Source organism: Equus quagga, chromosome 4 (assembly GCF_021613505.1).
Source record: "Equus quagga isolate Etosha38 chromosome 4, UCLA_HA_Equagga_1.0, whole genome shotgun sequence".
Taxonomy (NCBI): Eukaryota; Metazoa; Chordata; class Mammalia; order Perissodactyla; family Equidae; genus Equus; species Equus quagga.
Window position 1 is genome coordinate 25,846,518 of NC_060270.1, and position 12,812 is coordinate 25,859,329.

Consider the following 12,812-nt stretch of genomic DNA (forward strand, 5'->3'; position numbering starts at 1 on the left):
GCACCTTTCAACTAATATTGTACATATGGGTAACAGCTTACCTATAAGGGTACTTTGCACCCTGGCAGTTGACACTCTAGAAATGGAGAATTTTCTTTGGTATTCATAAGAGGTCAGACCACCCGATCTTTGTTGGAAAGCTAGGCTGCCTAAAAGTTACGAAGGATTTATTACATGATTCTGAGAGGTATTTTGTTTTGTTTTTTTTTTAAGATTTTATTTTTTTCCTTTTTCTCCCCAAAGCCCCCCGGGTACATAGTTGTGTATTTTTAGTTGTGGGTCCTTCTAGTTGTGGCATGTGGGACGCTGCCTCAGCGTGGTTTGATGAGCAGTGCCATGTCCGCGCCCAGGATTCGAACCAATGAAACACTGGGCAGCCTGCAGCAGAGTTCGCGAACTTAACTACTCGGCCACGGGGCCAGCCCCTGAAAGGTGTTTTTATGTGTGTGTTTTTGTTTTATTTTCTTCTTCAAAATTATTTTAAATCCATTTGGGTGTTTTATTTTGGAAGATTTTTTTTTTCTAGGAGTTCACAGTCATAATTATTCTTCTTCCGTGCCCCCTTCCCCCTAAACAAGTATGTAGAGACTCTGCTCTGAGAAGGATAAAATGGAACCCATTTGGGGGAAACCGGCCTATGGGTTATAGAGTTCCTGCCAGAACAAAATTTCATCCAATTATGTTTGTTTATAGTGAATGAAACGAGTAGTAGAAGAGATCTAGAGACATACATATATATTCACTCTTTTAAGCGTAGTCAGGATTTGTTTTGATCATCTATGGTAAGACATGCAGACAGGGAAATGACTGTTATGAAGGAAAAAGGTTTTTTTTTTTTCTGAGGAAGATTAGCCCTGAGCTAACATCTGTGCCAATCTTCCTTTATTTTGTATGTGGGTCACCACCACAGCCTGGGTGACAAGTGGTGTAGGTCTGTGCCCGGGATCTGAACCCACAAACCTGGGCCACTGAAGTGGAGCCTGCCGAACTAACCACTACGCCATGGGGCTGGCCTGTGGAAGAAGTTTTTATACTCATAGATCCTTAGAAGCAGGAAGCTTGGTGTACCAGGCATGGGGACCACACAGGGAAGCAGAGTAATAGGGGAAAACATGGGCACAAGCCTTTACTGTGATCTCTGTGGGAAGAAATGGGCCAGGGAAGGTAAGCAGGGTTAGGATTGGCTAGTTTGAATAACTTCAGCAGGCTCTGGGTGTAGTGGCTGTCCCTAGTTGTTTGGTAGCTGGCCCTGGGGTGGTTAGAGAAGGGGAATTGTGGCCTAGAGTGTAAGATCCCATAAAGGAAGTGGTTGGGAGTATGGGCTCTGGATTGGTTGGTTTGACTATGAAAGGTGTGCTAGGAATTAGCTAGCCCTGGGAGGGGCAGTCTCTCAAGGATCAGCAAGACCCCAAGATCTCAAAGCATCAAAAATATAGACTAAAAAGACATGACTAACATATTCACAGACACATAGACTTGTACCAACATATACAGAATCATATATGTAGTGATGTGTATATGCACAAAAATATAAAATCACAATTAGATGATTTTAGTGACTTCAGAAGTCATCAAGTCCAACTTTCTACCTGATGCTTAAACTTCCTGCCAGTACACCTACCACAGGGTCATGAAGACTAGTGTTTGTAAACAATACCATGGACGAGAATCACACTATGTTAATGACTTTTAATGTCTTTCTTGCTACAGAAACAATGTGTCTCATCATTTTTTAAATTCAGGAAATACCAACAAGCAAAAAGAAAAAAATAAAAATCATCCAGAATACCAAGATCAGAAACAATCACTATTTATATTTTTGAACAGTTTTCCCCCCCATGGACATATAGATAATTCATAAAAATAGGATCATGTTTTATACAATGTTTTGTATGAAACCTGCTCTTTTTCATCCAGTACTGTACTGTGAACATCAAGCTCGCTTGAACTTGCCCTTCTCCTATGATAGGAAGCTGGGTCTGAGAATGGAAGATGCAAGGCCCGAATCCCTACTTTTAATAGGCATTGCCAAACCATCCTCCACAAGGTTGTGCCGGGTGACATTCTCACCAATAATGTTTGAGAATGCACATTTCCCTTCGCTAACAGCAGTCATTGTTTTTAAAATCTCTATCAGTTGGAGAGGGAAAAAGGTCATCTCATTGGTGTTTTAATCTCTTTATTTGTTTTTATTACTTGTTCTTTACCACCTTCTGAGAGAACCATTTCTTCTTTGCTTAGTTTGGCTTCTTCCATATATTGAACTGAGTCTGTCTCCAGAAAAAATTCAACTACTTTTAGCCCATCTTTTAACAGACCTAACTAATTAAGTATTCTGCATCTCTATTCACGAGGGATATTGGTCTATACTTGTCTTTTTCTGTAATTTCTTTGTCAGGTCTTGATATTCAGGTAATCCTGGCCTCATTAATGTAGGGTCTGTAACTCCTTTTTTTCCCCCTGATATTTGTGTTCTATAACTTATGTTCTCTTCACTTTTTCTTGGTCCATTGAACTGGGGCTTAACAATTTTGTTGCTCTTTTTACAAAGAACCAACTTCTGGCTTTGGTAATTTTCTCTCTGGTTTGTCTGCTTTCTCTATGTTAATTTCTGTTCTTTATTATTTTCTTCTTTTTGCTTATCTTGGGTTTACTTCTTTTTTTAGTTTCTTGAGGTGGAACCTTGAATTACTGACATTAAAACTTTCTTAGTAATTTAAAGAAATTTGAAGCATTTACAGGTTTAAAATTCCCGCTAAGAACTGCTTTACCTATATTCTACAAATTTCCATATTGCTGTTTTTCTTTATTATTTTCTTAGAAACATTTTCTAATTTCTCTTGTGATTTCTTCTTTGACTTATAGATTATTTAGAAATGTGTTGTTTAATTTCCAAATATTTTGAGTTTTCCTAGATATCTTGTTATTGTTGTCTAATTTAATTATGTTTTAGGAAGAGAACATAATCTGTAGGAATTCAATCCTTTTAAATTTATTGAGACTTGTTTTATGGCCCAGCAAGTATCTAAGTTGGTGAATGTCCCATGCACACTTGAAACCCTGTATTCTGCAGTTGTGGGATATAGTGGGCAGTAAATATCAATTAGGTCACGGAGATTGAGAGTGTTGTTCAGGTCATGTATGGCTTTACTGATTTTTTTTTGTCTGGTTGTTCAATTGGTTACTGTGAGAGGAGTGTTAAATTTCCAACTATAATTGTGGAATTGTCTATTTCTCCCTTTAATTATGTCAAGTTTTCCTTCATGTATCTTGAAATTGTATATTAGGTACATGCACATTTACAATTGTTACGTCTTTCTAATGGAATTGACATTTTTATCATTATTTAGTATCTATGTCTGTTAATACTCTTTGTCTTGAAGTCTATTTTGTCTGGTATTAATATGACCACACCAGCTATTTAATGCTTATTGCTTGCATGGTAGATCTTTTTCCATTCATTTACCTTCAACCTGTCTGTGTCTTTATGTTTAAAGTGTGTCTCTTATGGATGATATAAGCGGAGGCGAGAGGAAGGCTGTATTTGTGAGAAAAATCACCAGGAATCAGTTTTAAACATTTATGTCTTAGATGGAATCTTCTACTCGAAACTTCTGCTACCATTTGCCCCATGCTATGCTGACTGCCACAGGGGAACACCTTTGTTGTCACTTATCAGAGGCACAGCCCTCCTGAGGGGATCCTACTTCAGCCAACCAGCAGCCACCCCTCAGACAGCAGTGGTTCCCAGGGCAGCAAAGCAAGGCGAGGGCAGGGCTGTGAATGCTGACACTCAGGAGCAGGAATTAAGTGGTGGCAGGAGACAGGGAGCGGCACCCGGGATCTTACCTCTGCCCGAGAAGCGGCCTGTGCAACACATTCAGAAAGGTGAGCAAGAAATAGGCAAGAGACATGGACTGCGACTGATCACTTTTGGAGACCTTTTAAATTGGTTTTTCCTATTTTACCTTTTTTATTGACATCTGTAGAACAATAAACGAATTTCTAAACCCTGGACATAATTTTAAGTAAATAAACTTATACTGAATCTACTTTGCATTGTGTTGAGACCAGTTCTACTTTCCCCTGACTTGGGGTTTCCTGTGCCCTCCTTCCCACACACTCATTAGCCCCCTTCATTGAAGGCTGGCTTTGTTCTGTTCTGGCACTTCTCATTTTGTTTACTAACTTGATGAGTCAGTGTCCTCTCCTGGGCCAGGGAACTCAGTGAGAGCTGGGGCAGGGCCTTACTCCTCTTCATGTTCCCAGTGCTCAGGATACAGCAGGTGTGCACACAGGTCTGCTGAATTAATGAATGAGTAGGGGGAGGGGCAGAGCATACAAAACAAAACAAGCAAACAAGTAATAACAAACGGCACTTTTATTTATTAAAGCCAGTCAGGCAAGAGAGCCAGGCTCCTGCCCTCTGTAGCTCTTACTGTACCAATCAGGCCAAGAGAAACCCTGTCCCCCTCCAGCAGGAGTCACTGTGTCCCTTTCTACAGCCAGGCCCTCATCAGTCAGAGCTCTGCTTCTACCAGGGAGCGGGTGGCTCTGAGCCACCGTACCCTCCTCAGCCCTCCCCTTTGTTAGGTCGGAAAAGTGCTGAAGCTGCAGAGGTCTGAGTCAGCAGATTAATTCCAGAAACCACCCACTTCAGACCGGAGGGGAACGGGAGTGGAGGCCACTTCTTTTTCCTCTTGAGTTGTTTTCCATTATAGATAACCTAAACTGGAGATCACAGGTATGGGATTATCTCAGAGATCCTCTAATCCAACCCCCTCATTTTTCTGATGAGGACAGAGAAGCCCGGAGAGGCAGTCAACCTTGCCCACAGTCACTACTAACAACTGGTTAGCAGCAGAGCAGTGGTTGGGACAGAGCTCTAGCGCCAAACTCTCACTGAGGCGCGGAGAGTGTCTGACTCAGCTTCTTCTGAAGGCCGGCGAGCAGGAGCAGATGTTCTTTCTCTTCCACTTGAGGGAGGAGGGGCTAGGGACATGGCTGCAGACATCTATCAACCAACCAGTGAATGGAAAAACAAACTGTGGTATAATCCAAATAATGGATCTATTCAACAGTAAAAAGGGATGAACTATTGATACATGAAACAACATGGATAAAATAACTATGCAAAATAATCAGCAAAGTAATTATGCTCATTCCTTTATTCTGAGAGAATAAGCCAGACCCCCTCCCCAAATAGACAATACTATTTGATTCCATTTTTGTTTTTTTTAAAGATTTTATTTTTCCTTTTTCTCTCCAAAGCCCCCCGGTACATAGTTGTATACTTTTAGTTGTGGGTCCTTCTAGTCATGGCATGTGGGATGCCACCTCAGCATGGCTTGATAAGCGGTGCCATTTCCGCACCCAGGATTCAAACTGGCGAAACCCCAGGCCGCTGAAGCAGAGCACGTGAACTTAACCACCTGGCCATGGGGCCGGCCTATTTGATTCCATTTTATAAAATTCTAGAAAACGCACACTAATCTACGTGACACAAAGAAAATTAATGACATAGTGGGTTAAATGATGGTCTCCAAAAAGGTATGTCCACGTCCCAATTCCCGGAACCTGTGAATGCTACTTTACTTGGAAAAAGGGTCTTTGCAGATGTAATTAAGGACCTTGAGATGAGATCATCATCCTAGATTAACCAGGTGGGCCTTAAATCCAATGTGAAGGGTAAGAAGAAGGCAGAGAGAGATGTGAGACAGACAGAAGAGAAGACCCAGAGAGGAGGAGGCAAGTGATCACAGAGGCAGAGATTGGAATACCTCACCACAAGTCAAAGAATGCCAAAAGATACCAGAGGCCAGAAGAGGCAAAGAATGGATTCTCCCCTAGAGCCTCTGGAGAGAGCGTGGCCCTGCTGCCATCTTGATTTCAGACTTCCAGCCTCTAGGACTGTGAGAGAATAAAGCTCAGTTGTTGTAAGCCACTCAGTTTGTGGTAATTTGTTACACCAGCCTCAGGACACCAATACAAGTGGTTCCCTGGAAATGGGAAAGACATGGAGAGAGGAGAGAGGTGGGAAGGGGAGATTAGAAAGGGGTCAGAGTAAACTTTTGAGAATGACACATATTTTCATTATCATGACTGTGGCGATGTTTCATGGGTGTAGACATGTGTCAAAACTTATCAAATTGTACACTTAAAAATGTTTACTTTAAGTCTATTACACATTAACAAAACCTTTAAAAAGAAGAAAGACATATGGGTCTAAAATAAGACTCCACTTGCAATATTCTGGCCTTCTGCAAGTAGTCCACAGAACACCGATATATGATGCATTCTTAGGAAACTGATGAGATGAAACACTACCATATGAAGAACAGCTGAGTAACTCCAGAATATTAAAATTGAGAGAACTGATATTCAAATACATGAAGTACTGCTCTGTACAAGAAAAAAGATTCTACTCTTATATGAACTCCATTAGAATCGAGACCAATGACATCAGTTATAGTGAGACAGATGTTGGTTCAAAGAACTTCAGTCAGTGCTGTCCACAGATAAAATAGCTGTGGGAGGAGCTAGTTCATGGGAGATTATTTGTCTAGATATTGTAGAGTTGATGCCTGTCTTTGACTCTTTTCTCCAATTCCTGTTTTTTCCCCTCCTCTTATGTTTTGCTGGAGCATCTACTTTAATAGCTTCCAGAAAAGGAAATGCTGGAATAAAATTTTTTTGAAATTTTGCATTCATCTTTTGGCTGGGAATAAAATTCTAGGCAAAATTGGAGGTATTGCTCTTTTGCCTTTTAGCTTTCAGTGATGTTACAGAGAAGGCTGATGGCATTCTGTTTTTAGAATCTTCTCTTTATCCTTAGTCTTAAGAAATTTCACAATGATGTGTTTTGGTTTGGGCTTTTATTTTTCCCCAATTGTGTGGGGTATGCATGGCATTTTCAACTGGATTCACGTCATTCAGTTCTGGGAAATTTTCTTGTAAATATATACAGATTTTTAAACTGCATCTTCCCTTCCACTAGTTTTCTTTTCCTGGAACTCCCACTGGTTGTATGTTAGACTTCCTGGATTGTTCCTCTAATTTCTTATCATTTCTCTCCTATCGTCCATCTTTTCTCCTTATGTTCTATTCGCCAAGAACTTTTTCTTCCAGAACTTGAGTGTTTAATTTGAACTATCATATTTTTAACTTCCAAGACCTGTGCTTGTTCTCTGAACAGTCCATTTTAAAAACAGCATTATGTTCGTGCTTCAGAGAAGCAAGATCATCTCACCTGTCTGAAGACTGAATTTTTTCTGCAGTTATCTCCCCTCATTTACTGAATTATCTGCTTCCTCTAACTTCTTTTTTTCCTGTTTGCCTTGATCTCTTTTTTTATTCATGTTGGAAGCTTTCCTCACATCTGCTGATCCTTAGATATTAAAATGAGACGTAATGTGTTTATATATGTAGCGTGTTTGTGGGAGACTGGATGTGTGTAGTGTGATGTGAGAGGATGGAGGGTTATATTGAGGGAGTTGCTGTACTTTAAAGTAATTAACAGAGTTATCAACTGAGATTTTTTATTGGCAGATCCTTCAAATATATCTGAAGGACTTTTTGTCCATAGTTTTTCTCCCAAATAGGATCTTTTAATCTCTTGCCTGAGGGTATAAGCCTGACTACCAATATTTTGGAAATGGAATAGGGGAAAGTGCTAGAAAGTCTCACCTTTAAGTATGTAGACTTTAACTTGTTCCCCATTTTCAGTTTATCAATTTATTTGTGTTCCTGAATCAGGACCCTCTCTGGTTCAATTTCTCTAGAGTCTCTTGTAGGGTGGAACAAGGGCTAGTCACCTGGCTGCACTGTTTGGGGCTCTTTCTGCAGACTTTGAACCAATCCTCTTGTTTTCGACTCACTGCTCAACTCTGCCTTCCATAGTACCTAGGTACCACGATGCCCTTCTGGGGTTTGGAGAGACTAACAGCCTTGCTAGTGTCAATATCTCATTCTCGGGAATTTAAGTTTTAGTTTCTTCTCTTATCTAAGTCTGTAGGAATAGGATCAGTTATTTGCCACAACAGAGTCCAATGCCCCCCCCGGCCCCAAAGCAATACTCAACAGATGTTTGTTGAATGAATGAAGGTCTAGCTAAGCTCACTTGCTTAGCTAGTGAAGTGAGCACCAAACTTTCTGAGCAATAATTTCTTCATCTGTAAAGTCTGAACAGCCATCCCTGACTTTCCAATTTCACAGGGTTGTTGTGAACGTCAAAGGAAAACAATGTGAAAAGCCTTTGTAATATGTTAAGAATCTCTTGTGCAGCTTGGTTTTTGGACATAGTAGGGATTTTATGCCACTAGAACATATATTTTATTAGAATTTTCATCTTCATGCATATGAGCTTTGTCTTTTTGATCCCCATTTGGTAGAATCACCTTTTCTTCCCTTTCCTACTATCTCTGGTGAATCACCACTCAGCTTGCAGCCACTGCGGTAGCTATAAAGAATTCCTCCAAAGTGTAGATTCTGGAGTAATCATACCAATTTGCCTTTCTCTAGTGGAACACATTAAATAGAAGTTAGCCTTCATCTTCAGGCAGGATTTTTAACAAAATTTTAGGCTTACCTAATTAATTAATAAATCCTTTAAGAATCCATTTGTAGAAGTTGGTTCAAGTACCAGATATTTATAGTGAGAGTAAAGTATAAGTGCTAGAATTATGAGGAGGGAGAGACTCAATACTTTTCTTCTTCTTATTTTTGGTGACAAGTAGGATGTAGGTCACAACATGCAGAACTCATTGAATCAATATGTAGATGCCATATTTCACCCAATACACAATCTAAAATTACCTTTGGCAACTTAAAAACTATTTAAAATGCAATCAATCGGAACATGATTATGGGCTTAAACACAATTTTTTTGTTTTTTGTTTTTTTTTGAGGAAGATTAGCTCTGAGCTAACTACTGCCAGTCCTCCTCTTTTTTTGCTGAGGAATCCTGGCTCTGAGCTAACATCTGTGCCCGTCTTCCTCTGCTTTATATGCAGGACGCCTACCACAGCATGGCGTGCCAAGCGGTGCCATGTCTGCACCCGGGATTCGAATTGGCAAACCCTGGGCCGCTGAGAAGCGGAATGTGTGAACTTAACCGCTGTGCCACAGGGCGGGCCCCCAATTTTTTTGTTTTAACTGCGGAAGATCTTATCATTTTTTAAAAAAATCTTTATTTTTATTTTTTTTTTTTGAGGAAGATTGCCTGAGCTAACAGCCACCACCAATCCTCCTCTTTATTTTTTATTTATTTATTTTTTAAAGATTTTATTTTTTCCTTTTTCTCCCCAAAGCCCTCTGGTACATAGTTGTATATTCTTCGTTGTGGGTCCCTCTAGTTGTGGCACGTGGGACACTGCCTCAGCGTGGTTTGACGAGCAGTGCCATGTCCGTGCCCAGGATTCGAACCAACAAAACACTGGGCCACCTGCAGCGGAGTGCGTGAACTTAACCACTTGGCCACAGGGCCAAGCCCCCTCCTCTTTACTTTTGCTGAGGAAGATTGACCCTGAGCTAACATCTGTGCCCATCTCCCTCTACTTTAGATGTGGGACACCTGCCACAGCATGGCTTGATAAGTGGTGGGTAGGTCCCAGGATCCGAACTGGCAAACCCCAGGCTGTCAAAGCAGAGCATGCAAACTTAACTGCTGTGCCACTGGGCTGGCCCCTTAAATACAAATATTTGACAGAAGGTATAGGGTAGTAAGTGTCATCACCACGGTAAAAAAATAAAAGCCTAAATACATGGCCAGAACATGTTCTTTCTGTCATTTCTAGTCTTGGACTTCTTAACACAATTCCTAACAGCCAGAAGGAAAGTGTACGTTTACAACTTTGGCCCAAAGAAAGAAATACAAATCTGTCAACTGCTACGAAGGCTCATTTCCCTGGCCAAATATAAACAAAGTATAAATAAAAAGAAAGCAAAACAGAAAAGGCCTCTAGCTCTTGTCAGGTGGATATGCTGCAGCGGGATGTCAAGAAGAGAGGGACAGGGTAAAACAATTCCCCAAAGTGGTATTATTTCACTCCTGTCAAAGAGTTCAGTTCAACAACGTGGGGAGATTTCAATTACTCACACATGTATTACTTTTTATAAGAATTTTTAAAATCATATTTCAATAATTCTTAAAATGGCTCAACAATTCAAAGAAATAAATGGGTATTCAAATGGTCCAAAGAACAAAACAAAAATCTGTTGTTTTATTTTATATTCTTCCTCTATTTCCAGTATTTTTAAAAGATAGGAAAATTAAAACATTTTAATTTTTAAAAACTCTTATTAAATTTACTGGGGCTGACCATGTGGCACAGTGGTTAAGTTCGCACATTCTGCTTCGGCGGCCTGGGATTCGCTGGTTCGGATCCTGGATGCAGACATGGCACCGCTTGTCAAGCCATGCTGTAGCAGGCGTCCCACATATAAGGTAGAGGAAGATGGGTACGGATGTTAGCTCAGGGCCAGTCTTCCTCAGCAAAAAGAGGAGGATTGGCAGCAGATGTTAGCTCAGGACTAATCTTCCTCAAAAGAAAAAAAAAAGAAAATTTACTCCGTTATCTCCCTTCCTGAAGATAAGTTAAGAGAGAATCAATGTCCCTCTCATATGACTAGGGCAGTAACTCCAAATATAAACTTTCTCTCCATTCATAAAACAGACAAAGGCATCATTGTTCTCTAGTTTTATTATTTTTCAATTTTCCCAACACAGGAACTATAACTCATTCTGAGATTTTTCAGTGCATTTCACAGCAAAAATGAACAGGGGAATCATTAAAATGGTTGTACATAAACCAATTATTTTCTTATAATTTACAATTTGTTGAAAAAATTATTGTTTTGCTGTCTTCATCCTATTAACCCCTTCAATAAAACACAATTTATCAGAGCACAAAGCTTAAACTTCTTATGATGATGCAACAGATACAGCCACCTACAACGGCTGGTGAATACCAGGTATGTTACACACACTGATTGGAAGACCACATCAGAAGAAACAGAGTAAGGCACCACTCTTGGAAAATTAAGGTAGCTTGCAGTAACAAGTGTCGAGCACCATCAGTAGGTGCTCAATAAATACTTAAATGAATGATGAAAGCCATACTATTCTTTTAATTGCCAGCAATTCTTCAACCTCAATAAAAGACTTATTAAAAAAAAGATTTGTACCTGAATACAACTTCCTGATACCATTTTATTTCACACACTTTTGCGTTTCCTTGAAAAGAAAGTAAGACCATACCGTACATGCGCTCAGTCACATGTATAACTTCTGAGTTACTGACAAATACGAATAGCTGTTTTAAAATTTGAGTGAACAGAGGTAAGATTAAGCATACTTATCCAGAGGGATAGCACATAATACTGGATATTAACCTACAAATGAAAAAAGGTAAGGAAAAAAGTAACAGTTTTATTTTTAATATTTGCTATGTTCTTTAATGCCTCAGTTCTTGAGAAAGGCCAAAATCTCATCATATTGACATGAACATATTTTAAAAAACTGTCTCTCAAGTGTAATAATTAATAAAACTAGGTATTGAAAAATGTTCTGAAATTTTTCAAGTCAATGTTGTTTTCAAGTATATTAAAATGCTCAGAAGAAAAAATTCTCCATGGTTATAATTCTAATCAATTTATAAATATGCTTTTTAAAAGAGTTCCAACAGAGGTGGATAATGGATAAGTTCCTCAGACACAGGCACACAGTCTCTTTGAAGGAATAGAATGCCTTATTACTACAATCCGGTTGATTTTTTTTTAACACTGATTTCAGGCACAATGGCTGAATCCATTTCTGGGTCATGTTCCTCCTCTTGGTTTGTTTAAAGAGTAGTGAATACTTCAGTTACTGACAGAAAGCAAAGCACAAACTCTGAAAGAGACTTCACTTTTCACCATAAAGAAATCAAAATCACTGAGTTTTCACTGTGGTGTTTATCTGCTGCTCCCATGCAAAAATAGGGGATTCAAACTTAGCTTTAGGAGCAGGAACCGGATAAAAGATCAATCATCTAATAATTCAGGTGAAAGGTTTTAGGATGCTATTGCTCACATCACATGAACATGTTGGTGAGAGGTCCATCGTGCTCCTTCAACACTTTGGTCTTGCGGTAGTTCTATGGTGCCCTAATAGGTACATTCGTGTTTACCTAGTTTCAGTCTGTGCAATCAGGAAGCAGGCCGTTCAGTGCAATGACTCCATTCTGGAAGGGTTTAGGGTAAACAGAGAAGGATGTCATTTGGTCGAGTCTTAGTGTGTGTCACTCTGCTGGTTGCGTTGTTGGAATTATTTTCCAAAGGGGTTTGTGATAAACCCAGCCATCTCCCTGAAACAAATAGAACAATAAATTAAAAAACCATTCCTCTAATATTTTCAGAAGCAGTAACCAAAACTAGAAGCAATGCCTTCATTGAAATGGAATTCTATTTTCACATATAAAAACAACGGTTTTTGTGAAGGAAAAAAATCCCTGTGCTTAAGACATCAAACAACACCTGTGGTTTAGCTAGGATTAGGCGAGAAGTTCTGGTCTGGGAAGAACCTAGATGATGCCCCATGAACACTTTATTTTGCAGAAGTCATTTGAATCAATTCTGTCAATTTTGCCAAGACGCTGAGGATCGAGCTTCACCTACAGTGACAGGCGGCAGGCGGAGCACAAAGAAACAGTCAGCAAGGTACCAGCTGTTCTCTCCATCTCAACTAGCATCTCTGGTATCTTAATACTATTTTCTAGTTCTTTCCCGACTCTACCTCCATTAGTTTTCCCTGGTTCCTCTGAGCTCAGTTTTTT

The 12,812-nt window shown here is 39.7% G+C and overlaps 1 protein-coding gene across 1 annotated transcript in view; it reads right to left on the reverse strand.

The window, feature by feature from the left end:
• Positions 1–10,682: 10,682 nt before the first annotated feature.
• The window catches only part of OSBPL11 (oxysterol binding protein like 11), an 81,416-nt gene continuing 79,286 nt past the window's right edge, over positions 10,683–12,812 (reverse strand). Inside the window, exon 13 of the mRNA XM_046658880.1 lies at positions 10,683–12,344. Coding sequence (XP_046514836.1) covers positions 12,279–12,344 — 66 coding nt within the window. The 3' untranslated portion in view covers positions 10,683–12,278. The remainder of the gene's footprint in view (positions 12,345–12,812) is intronic.